This window comes from Poecilia formosa, unplaced genomic scaffold, assembly GCF_000485575.1.
Source record: "Poecilia formosa unplaced genomic scaffold, Poecilia_formosa-5.1.2 Scaffold89, whole genome shotgun sequence".
Taxonomy (NCBI): Eukaryota; Metazoa; Chordata; class Actinopteri; order Cyprinodontiformes; family Poeciliidae; genus Poecilia; species Poecilia formosa.
In genome coordinates this window covers 1,274,468-1,293,253 of record NW_006800028.1, presented here as the reverse complement: position 1 = coordinate 1,293,253, position 18,786 = coordinate 1,274,468, and the positions used below count along the sequence as shown (strand labels likewise).

The 18,786-nt window shown below is 38.8% G+C and overlaps 2 protein-coding genes across 2 annotated transcripts; both read right to left on the bottom strand.

Moving 5' to 3' along the window:
- Positions 1 to 1,961: 1,961 nt before the first annotated feature.
- Positions 1,962 to 4,262, bottom strand: avp (arginine vasopressin). Its single transcript, XM_007557570.2, has 3 exons — positions 4,087 to 4,262; positions 2,482 to 2,686; positions 1,962 to 2,407 (listed from the first exon to the last, which is right to left on the bottom strand). Exons 1-3 carry the CDS (start codon positions 4,258 to 4,260, stop codon positions 2,271 to 2,273), a joined length of 516 nt encoding a protein of 171 aa, XP_007557632.2. The 5' UTR covers positions 4,261 to 4,262; the 3' UTR covers positions 1,962 to 2,270.
- Positions 4,263 to 8,115: 3,853 nt separating this feature from the next.
- ubox5 (U-box domain containing 5) lies at positions 8,116 to 16,111 on the bottom strand. The gene is made up of 7 exons (XM_007557569.2): positions 15,988 to 16,111; positions 14,767 to 14,830; positions 14,087 to 14,188; positions 11,937 to 12,658; positions 11,175 to 11,800; positions 9,576 to 9,743; positions 8,116 to 8,423 (listed from the first exon to the last, which is right to left on the bottom strand). The coding sequence occupies exons 2-7, from the start codon at positions 14,818 to 14,820 to the stop codon at positions 8,197 to 8,199; spliced, it is 1,899 nt and encodes a 632-aa protein (XP_007557631.1). The 5' UTR covers positions 14,821 to 14,830; positions 15,988 to 16,111; the 3' UTR covers positions 8,116 to 8,196.
- Positions 16,112 to 18,786: the final 2,675 nt, after the last annotated feature.

Genomic DNA, 18,786 nt, shown 5'->3' with positions numbered 1-18,786 from the left:
TTCACAGCAATGTCTCTTAGCGAATCATCAAAAGGTCGGCAATAAGAAAGACTATCTGCAAAGTCAGTTTTGACAAAGCCGAGACGATTCACGTTTTAACAGAAAATGAAACTGAAGAAGACACTGGAAAGGTAACGAAACTCAAACAGCGTGTTTCCACAGAAAGACCCCTTGTTCTGCATCAGGTTTGGTTCGCATGCCGCCAAACGGTGGTATTATGCTGAGAACTCATGCCTGTTTTCATCTATTTGGGAATCAAGCATGCATCATCCACAAGAGGTGCTGCACAACATGGAAGTAGAGTGTAGCAGAAATATTGTGGAGGTCATCTGCGGCCCCTGTTTGCTGCCATGCTTGTTTCTTTGACTTCAGTTTGACCGGCCCACAGGGTCAGACAGCGTTATCATACACCACTGATAACGCTGCAGTTCATGCTGAAGAACCAGGTACTGCATGGTGTCCAACTGGAACCAACTTGGCATTCGGGAGTCTCATTGCTCCAATAGAAACAAGTGACACTGGTTCAAATGGGCTTCAAACTGTGTCGGTGGAAAACTCCTAGCAGAGAACTTCAGAAAGACCTGGAACCAGCGTCTGCAGCTTTTCCGTATGTGACAGACCCAATAAACCCAATAATCAATGCACACTGTGTAATATTCCAATGTGGAAGGAAAAGCATAAGAAAGGCGACAAACTGCCTTTCATCGGCATTTTGAAAAGTCAGTAAAATAAAAATAATCTGGTCAGATGAAACCAAAACTGAAGTTTTTGGATGACAAGGCACACACCATGCCTGGAGTACCTAAGTAATTCTTTTTTCATTACATTTCAGCTGTATTGAGATAAAATCACTACTAGATCTGGGGTTTGGAACCAACTGGCTCTTTGGCTCAGAGTCTCACTTATTAAATGATGAAATATTATCCTGTTTTGTTTTTTTTTTGTTTTTGTTTTTTTTATTCTGTTGTTTTCTTCTTTGCCCCCATGAAGAAACCTTGATACCACCATGAATCCCCTTGTAAATTTAGTGCAGATCAGCCACTGGCAAGATGCAGGGACCACCCAGGAGAGGTTATATGAAGGCTGAAAACAAAGATGGGCTTTAAAACAAGACAGTAATCCCAAACATACTGCTAAGAAAACTTTCTATTGAATTTTGTAAGAGAAAATAAAGTCGCTAAAATTACCCAAATCTAATGAAAGTCAGAAAATAATATATAGAAGGAGCCCCCAAAACCTTCAATTTGTGTGAAAGAATGGCTCAAAATCTCAAAGTTTCTCCAAACAGGAAATGTTTTCACGCTGTCATAACCAAAAAAGCATTTCCTTCAAAGGCGTTTAATGCTCTTTCCCTGTCATTCCACTTTATTACACATAATTTATGGATTAATTAGTTTTGCATGTTCAACATTGATTTTCCTCCGTAATCAATGTTGTGCACTTTGCACTTTTTAAGGGGAGTGACACTTGGAACAAAACTGAATCTTAAAAACAAAAGTATGTATAATGTATAGGAGGAAGGCTGTAGGCTCTAAAACAAAGTTGATCGATTGAAACGTATAAATGTCTAAGCCTGGGAGGTGCTGCATTCACTTCCAGCTGAAACACAATATCGACAAACCGCCATCACCTGCAGCTCTGCCACCCTTGTCAGGTTTCATTCATCATGAAAAAAAGACGGTAAGAAAATTACTATTCCCGTCTCACTCGTTCATCAAATAAAACATGTTGGCACAAGACTTTGAGATCTCTGCGCTTTAAAGAGGATGACACCAGCTCCATAAATTACTGACTAAATCACACCAATTATGCTAGATGACTTCTCGAGTGTAGTTATCATTCCATTCTCTTTCACGCACACAGAAACCTCACTAGGTGTGACTAATGAAGGCCCACAGGTATGATGAGAAAAAACAACAAGGTCCTTCGGGCAGAGTTACACACTACATTTACCTCCTCCATAAGACAGTGACAACTTTAATCCATGATCCTTTGTTTATTTACACGGTTTCCTTTGTCTTGACTTGTGCACATTATGTGCATGTATGTACATTTCTTCTTAAATTGATGGTTAACAAGATCTATGCTGTGGTTCGTTTAATTCTCTGTTCTTATGTTTCTATTAAAACAAATTGAAGAGCACAGAAAAGACGTTTAAGAGAGAAAAGAAAAAAGTCGACTGGGTTCAGAGTTCACAGATTGAGGTCTAATATTCTGTCGTTGCTGCAGGTCGTCGGGCGCAGAGGGGGAGCTGCTTGACGCTTGTGGCATCAGTAGTCGTTCTGTCCTCTGCTGGCCACGTGAAGGAGACGAAGCAGCAGGTCTGTAGGGGAGCTCCTTGCAGAGCTTTGGGCCGGATCTGCGGCGTCTGTCTCCCCGAGGCAGTCAGAGTCCAACATGCAGCCCTCTGAGAAGGAACACGGATCAGTTCACATCACCGTCATGTGACCATTAAACCCAGAGTTAAAGACGAGACTGTACCAGAGTTGCAGCAGAGTCCCGAGGAGGCGCAGTGCCCCCCCTCAGGTCCACAGGGTCTCCCTCCAGGCTGGCAGGGGGTCAGCAGGTAGTTCTCCTCCTCACAGTGAGCTGCAGCTGCGGAGCCCAGTAGGCAGCCCAGGCCCTCTCCACAGCAGATGCTGGGGCCAAAGCAGCGGCCCCTGTCTCCAGGGCCGCAAGGCATGCACTGGAAAAAGGCAGAGCAGGTGAATGCAAAGAAAACAAGTATTTGGTTGCAGCACGAGAGCATTCAGAATAACTTTGCTCTCATATTTACTCAAAATTAATGAACTTAAAAAACTTAAAATGGATCAGAAATATAAAATGGAACTGACTGAGCAGAACTGAGCTGTTACTCATGTCTTCAGGACATTAACACAATAAATAAAACACCATCTACTTTGTACACAAGTTGAAACTGGGTTTACAAGGAAAAAATACTTAAGCTATAAATATTATATATATATAATTTTATTACCACGTCATATTTATTAAACTCAGCTTTTATTTGCTCATCCACATTTAAAAAGAAAAGTCAATCACTTCACATTAAAGTGAAAATTCTCTCTTATTCACTCACAACTTTGTTCTTAAAATTCATATTTTACCTAGACTACTATACATTATTCAAGTTCCTTTCACATATAAAATATTTATACATTTATTGATTCTTTTTCTATTAAGCTTCAATTTTACTACTTTTTAAAGAAAAGGTCATATTTTATTTACCTCTGTTTCTTAATGAAAAATACTTTCTTTATGAATGGTGCCATATAAATAAGAACTGCCACTTTTTAGATATATTATTGATTTGCTGACAAAATTAACCACACAATCAAAAACGTATCTGAATTTCAAATATTTTCAAGATTTCTTTCTTGAAAGGAAACATTGGGCAAGAATATTCCTTAATGAAGCAAGAAAAACTGGAAAGTTTCACATTTATATGGTCATCGAAGCTATTTCTTCTTTCTTGTGAGTTGCAGTTGATTAAAAAATATACATTTAACTGGATAAAAAAACTTCTTCGTGGTTCATAGACTACAGTCTGAAATCTTCAGAAAATTTGTATCACGCTTTCAAAAAAGGAACATTATTTATATTTTTGTTTCATTTAATGTCCAGATCTGACTACATTTCCCAGTTTTGAGAATAAATTGGCACATTCATCTAAATTTAAAACATAAAGAAACATATATTAAAATAGATCTCTAAATGTCAGATATTCTCAAAATTTGCATTTAAAATATTCATGAATTAGCCTCTGCTTTAGAGATAACATCTAAAAATGAAGACAAAGTCTGAAAGACAATACACTAAACACATCTGAAAATGTAGTTTTATACTTTAACATAGAAATTTGTCATTTTAAATTATAGAATGTTACATTTTTTCTTAATTTTTTTTAATCTTTATAATAATCCATCTTTTGCTAATTCAAACCTACAAATGAAACATATTATAAATCTGCTTACTGATGATAAAATAGCTGTAACGCATTATAGACGTCAAGATTATTTGTTTCAAAAGAAAAACAAAAACACATCATCAAATAAAAATAAAGATGTTACACCCTCAGGTGCTCACCTGTCTGACGCCCCCCTCCGGCAGCGCCCGCTTCCCTCCCCGGGGGCAGTTCTGGATGTAGCAGGCGGAGGAGAGGGCGAGGAGTCCCAGGACGCACAGCAGGGAGTGATGCATGGCTGCTGCTTCTGATTCCCTCCGCTGGTGTGGATGTCTGACTGATAGCCCACCGATCATTCCTCACTTATAAGCACATGGACACGTTGTTTGACAAAGAGACCAACACCTGACGTCACTGACCGTCCACCCCCCCGCCCAAGGCTCCGTGCACGAGCCGTTTGCGCGCGCGGGGTCGCAGCAGATGTGAGTCTGCATCGGATGCGAGCATCAACCAAATCTACACAAGAAAACAGCATCTGTATTCAGCCCTGCGCCGCACTTTACTTCTAATAAGCTTTTCAGAATAATTTCCGCGCTGGATGACACAATAAATCTGCGGAGACAAAACAAGTAATTGAAGCTTAAGAACAACTAATCTGATTTATAATAATAAGCGGCGAGATGAAGAACAATTTATGAATATCATGCACGGTTCAGTTGTTCAGTGCAGCCATTTCCCGCGTTTGCTACATTCAGACAAGTGAGATCATGAGAACTTCAGGGTCACACAGATTATGATGCTGACTAAACTGTTGATGAGCATAAAAACATTAGCATTTCTAACAAACATACTTCTGCTGATTGTTCTTTTCCTATGCATGCTTTGAGTTGTTTCTCTCTAATTAGTTGTTGTGATGCTGATGAACTAAACAAGAGGTAAAACTGAGCATCAGCGGGTTAATGAGCGTAATGGTCCTTTAATGGGCCCCACAGTATTCAGATGGAACTTTACTCATATATGGCATTCGTCATAAATTTTTACATTTTCTCTCTTCAAGCATCATCAGACAGCTAGAAGGTGGTATTATGTTTTTAGCACCAAACCTGAAAAACATGCAAACACAACAAAATGGCAGCCAGAGAAACAATGTGGGGACTGTAAAGTCATTTTGAACTCATAAGTCAGAAGCTGTTTGGCAGCTTGGAAACTTAATGAACGAGTTAATTTACATTACATTTAGGCCGTGTCTACACTACTTCTATGAAAAGAACAACAACCCAAAAACAAACAAAGAATAAAATAAAAATCCTCCAAAAATAACAGATTTCACTTCTTTTTAAATATTTGTTCATATTTGAAGTTTAATGGGTATCTAATAAGGACAAAGTGAGACAGAAGAGGGAAAAAAAAAAGCTCCAGGGCTCCGTTAATGTTATAGTTTCTGGCACAGAAAGCAATAATCAGTTTTAATCATCTCACTTGTTACTATTATGTGAAAAGCGATGTGTCAGCATGTTACTCTGAAAGACTTTCTCACCAGAACAGCTGACTTTACATTACAATACACTAAATATGTCTATAATGTAATAAAATGTCTAAAACGGCAATTCTTACTTTTCTCTATATCAATCAAACGGTTTTACTCGTGAGAGTTCAGCCATACAACATTATGCTGAGGACATTTTCGACAACGGCACCCAAACTCTGCAGTTCCCCACTAAATTTACTGTTTAGCTTTAAGAACGACCTCAACATGATGTTGCACGAGTGACAATATAAGCGGGAGTGGTTACTCATCGAACAGGTTAATGATTTCACATAATCTGTGGATATCAACAGACACTTTGTTCTAACATCGGACACCAAAAATAAAAAATAAAAAAGCGGTTAAAAGAATTATTTCCTGAAACTTTACGCTGATTAAATACAGCTGTAGCTCAGTAAGTTGTCTGCCTGTTCAAGCTATCAACAACTCTATCTCACCAACATTTTTAGTAAAAGTGCTCTCTTCACCCTTTCTGGTGTTAGTAAGTGACTACATTTGATATTCCTGTTAAAAAAAACCCATATTTAACCAAGAAAACAGTCCTCTTGTGCACAAGGCCATCCCAGAGATCCAAATTGCTATGTAAATTAAAACTAATCATCAAAATATAGACACACGTGAAGCTTTTTTGTTGTCAAGTGTTTTTCAGATTACCATCTGCTTTGAAAAACAATGAAAATGTTGATTATGATATATTTATGTTGCATTTTACACTTTATGACTGTAAACTACATGGTTTATTTTAATCTTCTTTTATCTCATAACAGAAACATAACAGCTTAACTGATTAATAAAAATTGAGCTAAACATAAAGTCACCTTGACAGAATAAAAGCGACCCAGCGGGTCTAATTTAGCCTTTTTATTTTTAGGGACTTTATGTACCTCCAGCTGAAACGGCGAGGCTGATGTCTTCATTGCACATGCAGAACCACTGATTCCAGTTAGACAGAGCGGATACAGGATCACGACCTTGGTTAGGCTTAATGTTGTCAGGGAAACCAACACAGACATGATGCTGTTTATGACTATGAAGACCAATAAACATAGAACCTGTGACTTCACTTCAACTCTTTTGTGCACTACAGCTTAGCGAGTTAGCAAAAAAAACCAAAGACTTTGAAAGATGCGTAGACATTTTCTGTGTAACAACATAGAAAAAATAAAATATATAGCAAAAAAAAAAATAATAATGATAATAATTGAAATGATATAATTGTGAAATGCAGGTGTGGCCAGTAATTCAGAGCCAATATAAAAATACACTTTTCACCAGACTAACATTTCATGCCACTCTTAACGTCTAATTATGTGCTGTATTTTTAGAGTATGCGTATGTACTGTATAAAGATTGGGTTTTATTGTCTGTACAGACTTTTTGTCGGACTAGAAGCCGTTTTTCCACATTAATCTAACGTTAAATGAGCAGAGAGAAGCATAGATCCCAGGGTCAGGATGGCTATTTGGAGGACTCATAATACACATATAAAAGATGCTTACTTTACCGTTACACAACTCTGATTTAAAAAAGCTGTGGCCATCAGAGCTTTACATTCACTCATGAGCATAAAAGATGATTTACTTTTGAGCTTTTACTGATGATTTGGAAATAAAAACTTCTAGGTCACAGGATTATATAACCTTCTCCATTTTTAAAAACAATACTTTTTTTTTAAGTATCCAAACAGGATTAAATAAACTGAGCTCTGAAAGTAAGAACATTTGTGGTTAGTCAATTATTTCTAATGGAAATAAATGTTACTAAAAAAAAAAGAAGAAAAAAAAAGCTTCTATTCTCCTTTAAATTATTCAAAATCAGAAGAAAAATATATTTTTTTGTTAACAATTGCTTTGGCCAGGAAGAACTTACAAGTCTTCACTAATGCCATTAAAGTCAATATGTCCTATTGACTTTAATGTTGTTTACTGGATTATTGGTCTTTGAAGAACCAAGTTATTTTAGCAATTTAACAAGTTGCCTAGAACTCCTTCTTATGCTGGATACCAGGATGGTCCCACACTGCTGTGGGATGGTACCCAATATTTTAAACAACATTGGTGGTGGCTGTGTTGGTCACTCTGACGCAGCCTAGGCTGACCTTAAGTGTTCAACAGGTTTGAAATCAGGGTTGTAGTCTGGCTACTCAGTTTGCTTTGCAGTGTGTCGCATTTCCACAAACTGAGACAGGGCCCAGACATGAGCGCAAGGTGAGTAAAGCATCACAAGTCCAGATGATTAGCTGATCGTGACCCCTTTTAGTTCATTCATAATGACCACCCAGCCTTGGATCGACTCTATTCCCTCCCAAATCTTTCTCGTTATCAAGCTCACAAACGTTGCTGCCCCTGATTCTTTGTTCATCCTCTGCGCTGCCATGTCTCCTCCCTCTGAACACAGATGACAGCACCAAGGCTGCAACTTCACTTCTATTAAAGAGTCCAAGAAAAAGGCGGAGTGGGTGGAAGAGGACAGCAATTTCTGTATATGTGTATTTTTGTATGTGCCCTCAATGAAAAGGTCTGTGTGCTCAGAGATGTTCTTTCCTTCAGTGGAGGATAATAGGATGATGTCAGCAGATTAAGTAACTTCATGGATCTAAACAACAAACTTGACTGATCTTTAAAGCACGAAATGAGCAACAACGCTACAGAAACGGCCCTGGACATTAAATCACAACAACAAATATATTTATTCATTTATTATATTAGAAAAAAAAAAATAATTGATGCTAATTAATCTTTTGCCGTCAGTAATGTACACGTAAAATGTTATTGCGTGGAGTACGACTCAGGCAGGTTGGACAGGAAACACAGCCGGATTTATTGGTCGAGTTTGGTGATTTTGAGTCTTTTTGCACACAGGCACGACACAGCAAGTGGCCGCATCCCAGCCGGTAGATCGATGATGATGATGATGATGATGATGATGAGTAAACTGAGACTGAACGGGAACAGTCAGAGCACACCTTCCCATCTGGATAGAAAATACAGGAAAGAGAGAAAAAAGGTTGACTGATGCATAAACAAGTCCTTTAACATTTTAAACCTTAAATTTCTTAAACATTTCAGTCTGTATTCATTATTTTGACCCTTTGTGGATTGGAAAAAAAATCCACAACAACTTCAAACCTCTATACCAGGGGTCCCCAAACTACGGCCCGCGGCCCGCCTCCTCATTTGGTCCGGCCCCCTGAACAATACCAGAGAGCGTTCAGTGATTTTTCTTCAACCACCAGGGGCGCTCTTGAGCAGATACTTAGTTTCCCTCAATGGAATATATACTAGTCAGTACCAGTCACCGTTTCGCTCACGGTTTTTTTCCATTTGCATTCTGGGTAAAGATCTATCTACAAACGCGAATATGTCGTCGGCAGTAATCCAGCCCCCGGCCCCCGACCAGAACAGGGAACAGTCATGTGGCCCTCGCAGGAAAAAGTTTGGGGACCCCTGCTCTATACCATATCTTCGTTAATAAAAATCTTTAAGGTATATTTTGTACAATCTTTCCACTCTGAAAAAAGAATGACTTAGCTGAATTATTATAGTGAGATAAAAAAACAAAACAATTTTAATAATTTCAAACCAGATAATGATTTTGAAGTTTACATTTTTATTTTTTAAGATTTTACAGAAAAAAAAATAACAAAGGTAATAAAAAAGGAGGTTTAATCACACTATGAGTCTAAGCAGCTTCATGACTCTGAAAATGTGCATAAATGTCGCCTAAAGTGCAGGACTTGTCACTGCCTAAACCTGACTAAGCTGGTCAACTGCAGCATTTTTACTAGCACACAGAATTTGACAGATCTCTTTGTGACAAGCACACAGAGAACAAACCTCTGAGCATTTGCGTTTTTAAACTCAACCAAAATTACAGCCACATTTTCCTCATACTTGGTAAGCCTCACGACATTCAGCACACATTCAGCTGCAGACGGTATTTACAGCTGAATGTGGCCGCATCCAAGTCGGTAGGCATTTCTTACAAGTCTGCAAATTAACTTCTCACCATAAAGATTGAAGATCAACAACACCGTTCAGTCCTACGCAGGCAGGCTTTAAGATTCTTGGAAACTACGGGGATGTGGTGCAATACCTGCAGCGAGCCAGAGAAAACAGACTGTACCTGTGGATGAGCTCGCAAAGCCTGAACTTTGGCACAATGTCGACTGGGATGTACTTTCTGCTTGGTGGAGCAAGTTTGAAGTAAAGGAGGGTCGTCCCTGCAGGGCAGAGAGCAGGGCCTCGTCCAGGCTGGCTGAGAGCAGCTGCTCGTGGGAACTGGAGCTAAGCTCTGAAAACGAGCAGAGCGAGAAATAAAAAATACAAATAATGAAACACAAAAACTGCGAAGATTCGTTTGGGAAATCAGTGTTCGTAATTACAAAACCTGGTGAGCACAGAGTGAAAACCACAGTTGTCCATATTTATGACGCATCCATGTACTGATTTATAACTCCAATTAGAAGTGGGATGTAATAAGGCAATTAAGTACAATAAATTATTATTGAAAATTAGAAAATGATACGTAATTTAATGTTACGACCCAATAAAATTACTTAAGGATGTCTGTAATAACAAAACTCATTTAAAGTATGCAGATCAAACATATAAAAGAACCCCGAGATCCCTGAAGTTTTCCATCCAGGAGCTAAAGAGAAAGCTTGGGATGATATGCTAGTTAGGGAAGCTAAAAACCAGATACTGTTTTGCAGTCTGCTAACATAAACCACAGCTACAGGGGAGACCGTGGGACCAAACATGAGCTGATTTTATGTGACTGGGAGCCTGTGATTGACAGAAACTACCATTGAGTCAAATCTACCAAAACTTGCCGTATTCCAGATAAACCTTAAACACAAAACGTTTGCCTGATGTCAGAAAAACTAGCGATAACGTTGGCAAATGTTGCAACAACATAAATTGCACTAAATAAACAGTTAACAGTGGTAAAGTCGTTCTGCAGGGAACTCATTGAAAACGTACATAAGACGTAGCTTCTTAACGACTTCTCTATCTTGCTTCTACTTCAGCATTACAACATTTTATGCTGCATTTAACAAGAGTCGTCAAGACCGTAGCTGTATTAACACTGCATAGAGTGTAGAGCCCCAAAATTCAAAGATAGTTCACACTATTCATTGCGCTGTACACCATACTTTAAAGGAGTTTTTTTTTACAAGTGACATTTAAATATGACAGTAGAGGTGTAACATCGGGACATCCTCTAACAGAAGCTTAAAATGTATGAAAAGTTTGACCATATGAAACTTCAGCCCCAATTTGTTATAGCTGTAATGGCTGTAGGCATTGAAATCTAGTAAGGATGTTACACTGAACACATTCTAGTGGTGAAATGTGCAACACCTGCAACATAAACCGATAAAAGTATTTACTTCTTCTCCCTGTGGATTTAAGCAATAAATGAAAATGTCCACAAATATCCTGAAGATTGCAAGCATGACTGATTAAAGTATAAATACAGTACATAATCAGTGCATATAGATGTAAACAGAGTGTCAGAAGTGTAAGTAACCAAGCTAATTTCTACAGCTATATTAGATATTGAGCGCTACCAAGTCTAACTTACGATTCTCTATGATTTTTTTTCATAAGATGATCTTGGAACGTCAGACGTTTTAAGACAAATCAAGGAGTGTGATGCTGCCTGTATTTAGGAAAAGATGCAGCTTCAAGAAAAGAACCTTTCACACCCAGTACTCACCTAAACCTGAATTATTTCTTATTTTTTTGCTTTCAGAAGGCAGTTGTTTTCCAGGTGTTGCAGCTTCTACTGAAATCTCACTTGGATCTCGTTTTTTTCTTCTGTTCATCTCTGATTTACTATCTGTAGAGAGTGGCTTGATATTAGATATATCAGTCCTGTTATTTGATGACGGTCCTGATTCATTATCCACTGCCGTGTGAGCAGAGGTTTGGCTTGTATCTGTGTTTTCATCAGTGGAATGGGTAGAGTTACTGTTTATTGAGGTCTTAGTAAAACTTGGAGAAGTCTGAGAACGACCCAGAACCGAGGAGGTTATGAGTCTTGATGCTTGTGGGTTCTGTCCCTGGTCTTGTCCTCCCAGGGTCCCGTCCCTCCTCACCATCCCTGTCTGCAACAGGAAGTGGTCAATGCGGCTTTTGAGCTGGGGGTTGGGGAGGGCTTGGCAGGTGGAGGTGAAGGGGACGCCGGTGAAGGGGTCGTTTGGCGGTCGACCCCAAGCGGCTTCCCTCTTCTGGTACTCCTCCAGAGTGGAGGCGTCCACTGACATTCCACTGGGAAGCAGCATAGGGAGCGCCATTACTTCCTGCGTTAGAGGATCCAGGAATTCTTCTGGGATGGAAAACCTGGCCGAGCCAAAAAGAAAGCCACGATAAATCAAACACTGTTTCGTAATCAAATGATTTCGTTCAGACTCTGAGTCATCGTGAAATAAAAATGTTCTTGTAAATTAAAATAAACATTACTCGAAATGTCCTGTACCTCAGGCTGTTCTGGTGGGTGTGTGTCGTTTGGCTGACAGGAGGAGAAAAAAAAACAGGGTGCTCCACCCGCCTTTCATTTGCCTCCTGGAGTCTTTGAATCCTCTCCACTTCCTCAGCGGGGCAGCAGCGAGCGGGTTGCCCCCACACAGCCAAGGCCTTCAGCCCCAGAGAAGACGCAGCACCGCCGCATGGTACGGTGACACGAAGCTGCGTCACGGCGCTCAGTGAGTGCAGCCCCCGGCTCCACAGCTTCACCTGCCGACTGCTTGCCGGCGGCGGAGGAGGAGCAGAGAGGAACGGAGCTCGGGGACGAAAGTTTGAATGACTGAATGAAACTTGGGTTTCTTCTGTGAGTTCACAACGAGCGACCTGCTTGAACTCTGATTCAGAGCTCGACTGAGATTGGAAGTCTGTCTGTGGAGGCCCGTCTTGAGCTTCTTCCTCCCACTGTTGGGCCTGAATACTCCACTGATTGCCATTACTCTGCCGAGACCGACTAGAAACAGGATGAGACTTCTGCCTGTTCTTTATGATCTGGTCCTTTGCCTGGTTTTTACTCTGCTCCTGCCGATGAATCTGCCCAGGACTTGACAGGGCACTGGTATCTGAACTTGTGCTGATCTCCAGTCTTTTGTGGGCTTGGCCCCGGTCCATTCCCCAGGGCCACAGCTCCACATCCACCCGGCAGAGCTCCACCGGGAAGCCAAACTTCAATGTCACCTTGAAGGGATAAATGGATAAACAGATTCAGAGATCCGCATTACATCAGCACATAAGTAATAATCAGAAACTGATAGAAAAAAAAATCATTGCAAGTTGTCAAATCTGATAGGAATACATACTTTTAAGTAGAACTGAAACAATTAATTGGATTAATCAAATTAATCTGACTAATCATGACGCGATGTGCATTCCTGCACATGAACAGGTCAGGTGTGAATCCCGGTGACACCAGTGAGTCTATATGGTCACATGACAACAGTAACTCAGTCCCTCAATCATTTCGCAAAACACAATTTTCAAACAGGATTCAGATAACCGTAGTTACAGTCGTCACTTTAGTTCCGTTTCATCCCTACTGACCGCCGGAGTCCTGAGGAATCACATACACAAAAGAAGAAAATACAACATAAAGGCATGCCCACCTTACTGAGACAAAGATGAATACTGCAATAGGATCCCTTACAACAGGTGACACATAGCCAGGTTTAGCCTGTAGAGCCCAGCAAAGGTGTTTTTGGATGACCAGGAGGCGGCTGCACATATAGCCTCGACACTGACTCCATCCATGACACACTACCACAGCTGGTGGAATGGTACCGTACCCCCACAGGAGGCCGGAGGCCCTGTAGAGTGTATACCCGATCCCCCACATCCCTGATGCTCAACATGTGGAAAGGGACAAACTTTTAAAAACACATTCAGATTTCTCAGGTCTAAAATTGGGCACAGTCCCCATGTTTTTTCTTTTAGAGTAAAACCCTGCAGGGATCCAGAGGGCACCCTTCAAACTCCTGTTGCAGGGTATCGACAGCCACAGTAGCATCCTTGGCGTCTATTTCGTGGCTCAGTGCCTGAGCTTTCACCTGGTCACAAATGACCATCATTCAGACCGGCCCAGGAACAGGCGGGCAGCGGCGGAGCTGTAGCACGTAAACCCGAGACAGCGTTGACACAACCCACACATCAGAGACTTTTATTTTCGGTGCCTAACGTCTGAACTGAACTTGGAAAGAAATCTTTTCAGTTTTCTGCTCCATCTTCTTGGAACCAGTTGCAAAAATACATGAATGCAAAGGAGGTGTTGTCACTAAGTGCTTTAAAGGCTGTTCTTACTGAGGAAGGAATCATCTGTCTGTAAATGTTTTAACTCAGGAATCTTTGAATTAATTTATTTATGACAAAGTTAACCGTTTTGTTTTTTGCTGTTATTGTTCTGTAAGCTCTTGACCAGGATTCTCTTTCAAAACGGTTATTTAAGGTCAACGGGATTTTCCTGATGAATTAAAGGTTAAATAAAATAAAAGCACAAAAGGTTTAGAGGCTATACAATGAAACAGAAAATGTTTGAAGTGTTGGATGACTAAATGAAACAAAGGTAAAAAAAAAATAAAAAGTGATTTATCCCACAATAACGCACAATCTTACATGCAAGGGTGGACGTAAGAAGTATTCCAACTTGAAGCCTTGTTTCCGTAGTGAAGGGTCTGCTGACACAATGTTTGTAACATCATAGCCATCTGCACAGAGCTAAAGATATAACATAAAAGATATACACATCAATAAAAGCCTTAAACAGCCTTTCTATGCATCGTTTTGTCTTTACACATGGCAATGGCACCCATGGACAACTGTTTCTGTGACATAAAAAGAGGAGGAGGAGGAGGCAGCAGAAAAAGAGAAATATGTAATTTTCTTCGCAGAATAAAAGGTACATATTATATGTCCTGAGTGCTGAGAAAAGGCAGCCGTGATAGATTACAGAAATGGAATAAAAAGGACAAGGACAGTTGAGATTTATTCTCCCACACACCACATTGTACCCTGCTCTTTAATTTTCACACAGCCTTCCTCCTCATCCCTCCAGAAAAAAACAAAAAACAAAAAAAAAAACGCTTCTCGTCTGAGTTTCTTCGTGAACTTGAAAGAGTCGGCTATAAAAAAAAAAATCTAGTATCGGTCTCATTTATGAGAGAGCTACAACCGCTGTCGATTCCTGTCACTTCTTTGTAGTAAAATTATTATCAATGTTGCGAAACCAGCTGGCATGTAAGAAAACAGCTTGAGGGTTGTACAGTTGTGTGAATAGGTTTTAAAACATGTCACACCTTGTTGCAATGAGCCGTTGTTGAAAAGTGTGGCTGACAGAGGTTCACAACCATATTCTGCAACCTGCAAAGACACAAAGTGATTTAAGAGCAAAACAATGCCACGCTTTCTGTCATGCACAGGTAACTTAAGGCCAAGAGAAAGTGATGCACTCAGGAATTCAAAAAGCTCATTTGTGTTTTCAATCTTTTATGCATACGTCCTTTCATAACTTAAAAAATGAACAAGCTTTAAGTCCACTATCTATGTTTCATCACCAAATTAAAAGGCAGTTTTAAGAGAGCAAGACTGCAACAATGATTCAAATACAGCAACAGAAAAGAAAAAATGTGACTTACTCTCCTGTTTTCACCATAAGGTTTGCAGCTGTAGCAAAGGTTAGTCTTAACGAAACGTTGCAGTCAACATTATTCCATAAGCAAAAAATGCTCAATTCAATACCAACAGAAATTGAAGTATCTATGTATCTATCTATGTGTTAATCAGAAATCAAGGTAAATGATATTTATTCATTTCTCTGGGATGATATTCATTCTCATCATGCGAGAACTCTGTGGCTTTCTGCAGCTTTTAAAAAAAGTTTTTCATAGATGGATATGAACTAAGGGGGATCAAAACAATTCATCTGAGTATAATAGCTTGCCTCTTGTGGTTTAATTGTGGCACTTACTCCTTTAGCTTCCATGACATGACTGTTCAGAAGTTTTCACAAGCTGAAATATTTGTAAAACATCCAATTTCTGGTGCATTTCTTATAACTGCTGACCGAGACTAAGCAGAAACGCATGGGGGAATACAGTTCCTCATTCTTATTTTTACGTTAGTTTACACGCTTTCATTTACATTTAACTTTTTTCTTGTACACCTGAATTTCAACACCGTGTCACACTAAAGGATGTTTTATTTTTAGTGATTACAATAGAAAAATGCTGCAGAAAGTACGACAATGTTCATGAATCATACCGGAGACGGTAAGCAACATGCCACTGAAACATTTCACAGTATCTAATAAGTAAACTAATTCGTTAATATATATCTTTTTGTAACTGTATTTATTTGACATCGATCCATTGCAGTGATACTCCATACAGCAGCTAGCAGCAAACAGATGTATCTGGAAATGCGAATGCTGGAACGGACTGACAATATCAATAACTAAATTAATATGTAGGGAAATAAAAATAGTAAAACCCATTCTGCTTGGCGGCGCGAACACTTGCCTGCTCGGTTCTGTATTATTCCTCCTCAAGACAATTTTGGAAGCAGCTAGTAGCAATCAAATGCTACAAACACAACATCCGGTATGTCTAAGGAAGCCGAGGAGGGTCGCATTTGTGATTTATTTATTTATTTATTATTTATTTTTATTACCGCTGGCTCCTTTTCACTTTTTCTTGGCTGACATCAGTTCTGGATCTTGTTTGTTCTTGTTCAAACTCAGTTTCAAAACCCAATGAAGAAATCGTCTCTGTATAGATTACTGTACATGTCCTTTCAGTTAACGCATATATTTTATGGCTGTTCGTTCTAAAACTGCTATTGTTTTTCAGATAGTAAAAAAAAAACAAAAAAAAAAAAAACAAAAAACTGACCAATAATAAACCAGCCAGTATTTTCTAACACTGACTGATTTGAGGAGAGTCTTTTTACAGTCAGTTTTATTCAGCAAGTTTGTGCAAACAAACAAGGAATTTGACTTGTTTGACCTCGATAAAATTTTTAAAAATATAAATATATGGACAAATATAAGGACAAAATAAAAAGTAATTGTATTTCCTTCTTGTTATGTTTATGTACAGTGATTTTTTCACATAGGCAGAGTAGGTTGAATCGGTGCAAATATGCAAAGTATCGACTCTGTCGACTGCTAAGTGTTGATCAGGCAAACTGGGGAAGGAAACCATCTTGGCGGTTGCTTTTTGCAAATAGCCCTCTGTAGCACGGACCTGAATATAAAAATCTACACAACTAGTGTCCAGGATGTGTGGAGTCTGTGGAGATGAGAGGAGATGCACTCAGTTAAATAACTACTATGGGACTTTATTCTGGTCTTTGTTTGGACCTATGGCGATAATACTGCTCTGTATTTATTTATATCTTCTTTTCAAAACTGATTTCATAGAGAATTCATTCTGCCATACAAGATAATAAAAACATTTTCAATACTTTTGCCCCCACTGTATGTTATAGCTAAAACTGAATGCCAACTTGGTCCTAAAATAATTGAGATTCAGATGGAAAGCAGAAGTGCTGTTTATTATCTCAGATCATTCAATATATTGTCTTTGATGAGATTAATATCTAAGATACTATGTTGAGGATTTTTCTTCTTACTTCTAATCGGTCACAAGAAATGATTAAGGCTAAAAGACAATCTGGTTTCAAACAAGTCTAAAGTATAAAAGGCACATGTGACTTTTGACAGTAAATGTTGCCCTCCATCAGGGCTGTGCAGAGACCACTAAAGGGGCTGGTGCTCAAAAAAAAAAAAGGGCACATCTTACTGCATTCTAGGACAGAATATTAACAAAGCCACACAGCTTTCAGAGTTTAATAAACAATGATAAATTACAAAATTGTGAAATATACAATCAAAGCTAAGGTAAATCTCTATACAGAGCATACAACTATACATATGTAATATATTTTATTAGTAATTTCTTTCTGCAGGTCTATTTTGTTAGAGGAAAGTACTGCAATATTCAATCCCGCAATTTAGCAAGATCTGTAAATCAGAGCTGGTGGTTTAGCTCTGATTTACATATTTTGTCTTTACAGAATTACACTATTAAAAATATAAACAAGGGCACAATGCAACCTTTTAGTGACTGTAATCTATAAAAAGAAAGAGCTGCCTGTTTGCTGCAGTTGAGATGAAGATGGTCCATTCAGGAAAGCAGAGCTGCATCAAACTTTAAGGTGGAACTGCAGAAAAAAGGAAAAAAAACAAAAGCAAAAATTGAATTGTTAATGCATGTCACCATGAGAAAAGCCTACTGAGTTTTGCTTAAAACTTTTTTAAACATTTAAATCACACATTTGTCTTATGAAGGGAATTTGTTTTGCAAAACAAACTTATTTGTGCATGTCAGAAATCTTTTCTTGATATTCTAAGTTTTTGTTTGACTCAAAGTTTTGCTTGTGATTCTCACATGACGTCATGGGCAGGAGCCAAAATCACAACAAAAGATTTCTGATGTGTGCAAATAAAAGTTTATGTTTGGCAAATAACTTTCTAAGTTCACAAGACAAAAATTAGTTATTTAATATTTAAAAAGTTTTTTAAACAAAAGAATTTGTTTTTAAAAAAGAAATCATTACAATTCCAAAGGTTTTGATTACTATTTTATTTTACTTAACTGAGGTTAATTAATTTTTTCCCATTGAATAATTGGGGGAAAAATTAACTACATACTCTGCGAACCAGACCCTAAACTTAAAGTCTGGGTTGAGTTTTTTCCCTTCATTAATGACACACTTTGATTACATACATTATATCTATCATGGTAATTCAGGGTGTGTTATTTTTAATTCTAAATGAATATCCTTGTTGGACTTTTATTTAATGCTATTCTCTTTCAAGACACATCTACCTAACGCCAGAATAAATGCAATGTACATTATGCAGCAAAGGAAATTAGAAGATCGGACATATATCCATTATCGAGATGATAAGTTTTGTATGGGCGCGATGTGCCTCGTACACAGGGAAGCTTTTCAGTTATCTAGCTTTGCTAGCAAAGTCGTAGCTAGCAGCTAGCTAATAGCACAACAACAACAGCCTAAAGTCTGTATGATAAAAATACTGAATCGATAGATAAGAACAGTTTTTCCTCACCTGGCTGTCTCCTCCCGCTCAGTAGTTCTTCAGAGAAAAGCAGACGCAGAGGCCTGTCAGTGTCTGTTGTATTTCATTACCTCTCTACTTAAACCGCTGAAGCAGAAACGAGACTTCAGTGTTTTCCGTCATCTGACAAGTAGCAAGTCTACTCTACTTTATTCACCAAAAACGTTTTGCA

Coding starts and splice junctions, on each gene's coding strand:
- ubox5 (XM_007557569.2), bottom strand. CDS start 14,820: ATGGTTGTGAACCTCTGTCAGCCACACTTTTCAACAACGGCTCATTGC. Junction 12,659..14,086: donor TCTTACGTCCACCCTTGCAT/GTAAGATTGTGC, acceptor TATCCCTTCAAG/GTGACATTGAAGTTTGGCTT. Junction 9,744..11,174: donor AAGAAATAATTCAGGTTTAG/GTGAGTACTGGG, acceptor GCTCGTTTTCAG/AGCTTAGCTCCAGTTCCCAC.
- avp (XM_007557570.2), bottom strand. CDS start 4,260: ATGATCGGTGGGCTATCAGTCAGACATCCACACCAGCGGAGGGAATCA. Junction 2,687..4,086: donor CGGAGGGGGGCGTCAGACAG/GTGAGCACCTGA, acceptor GCCTTTTTCCAG/TGCATGCCTTGCGGCCCTGG. Junction 2,408..2,481: donor GGGACTCTGCTGCAACTCTG/GTACAGTCTCGT, acceptor GTTCCTTCTCAG/AGGGCTGCATGTTGGACTCT.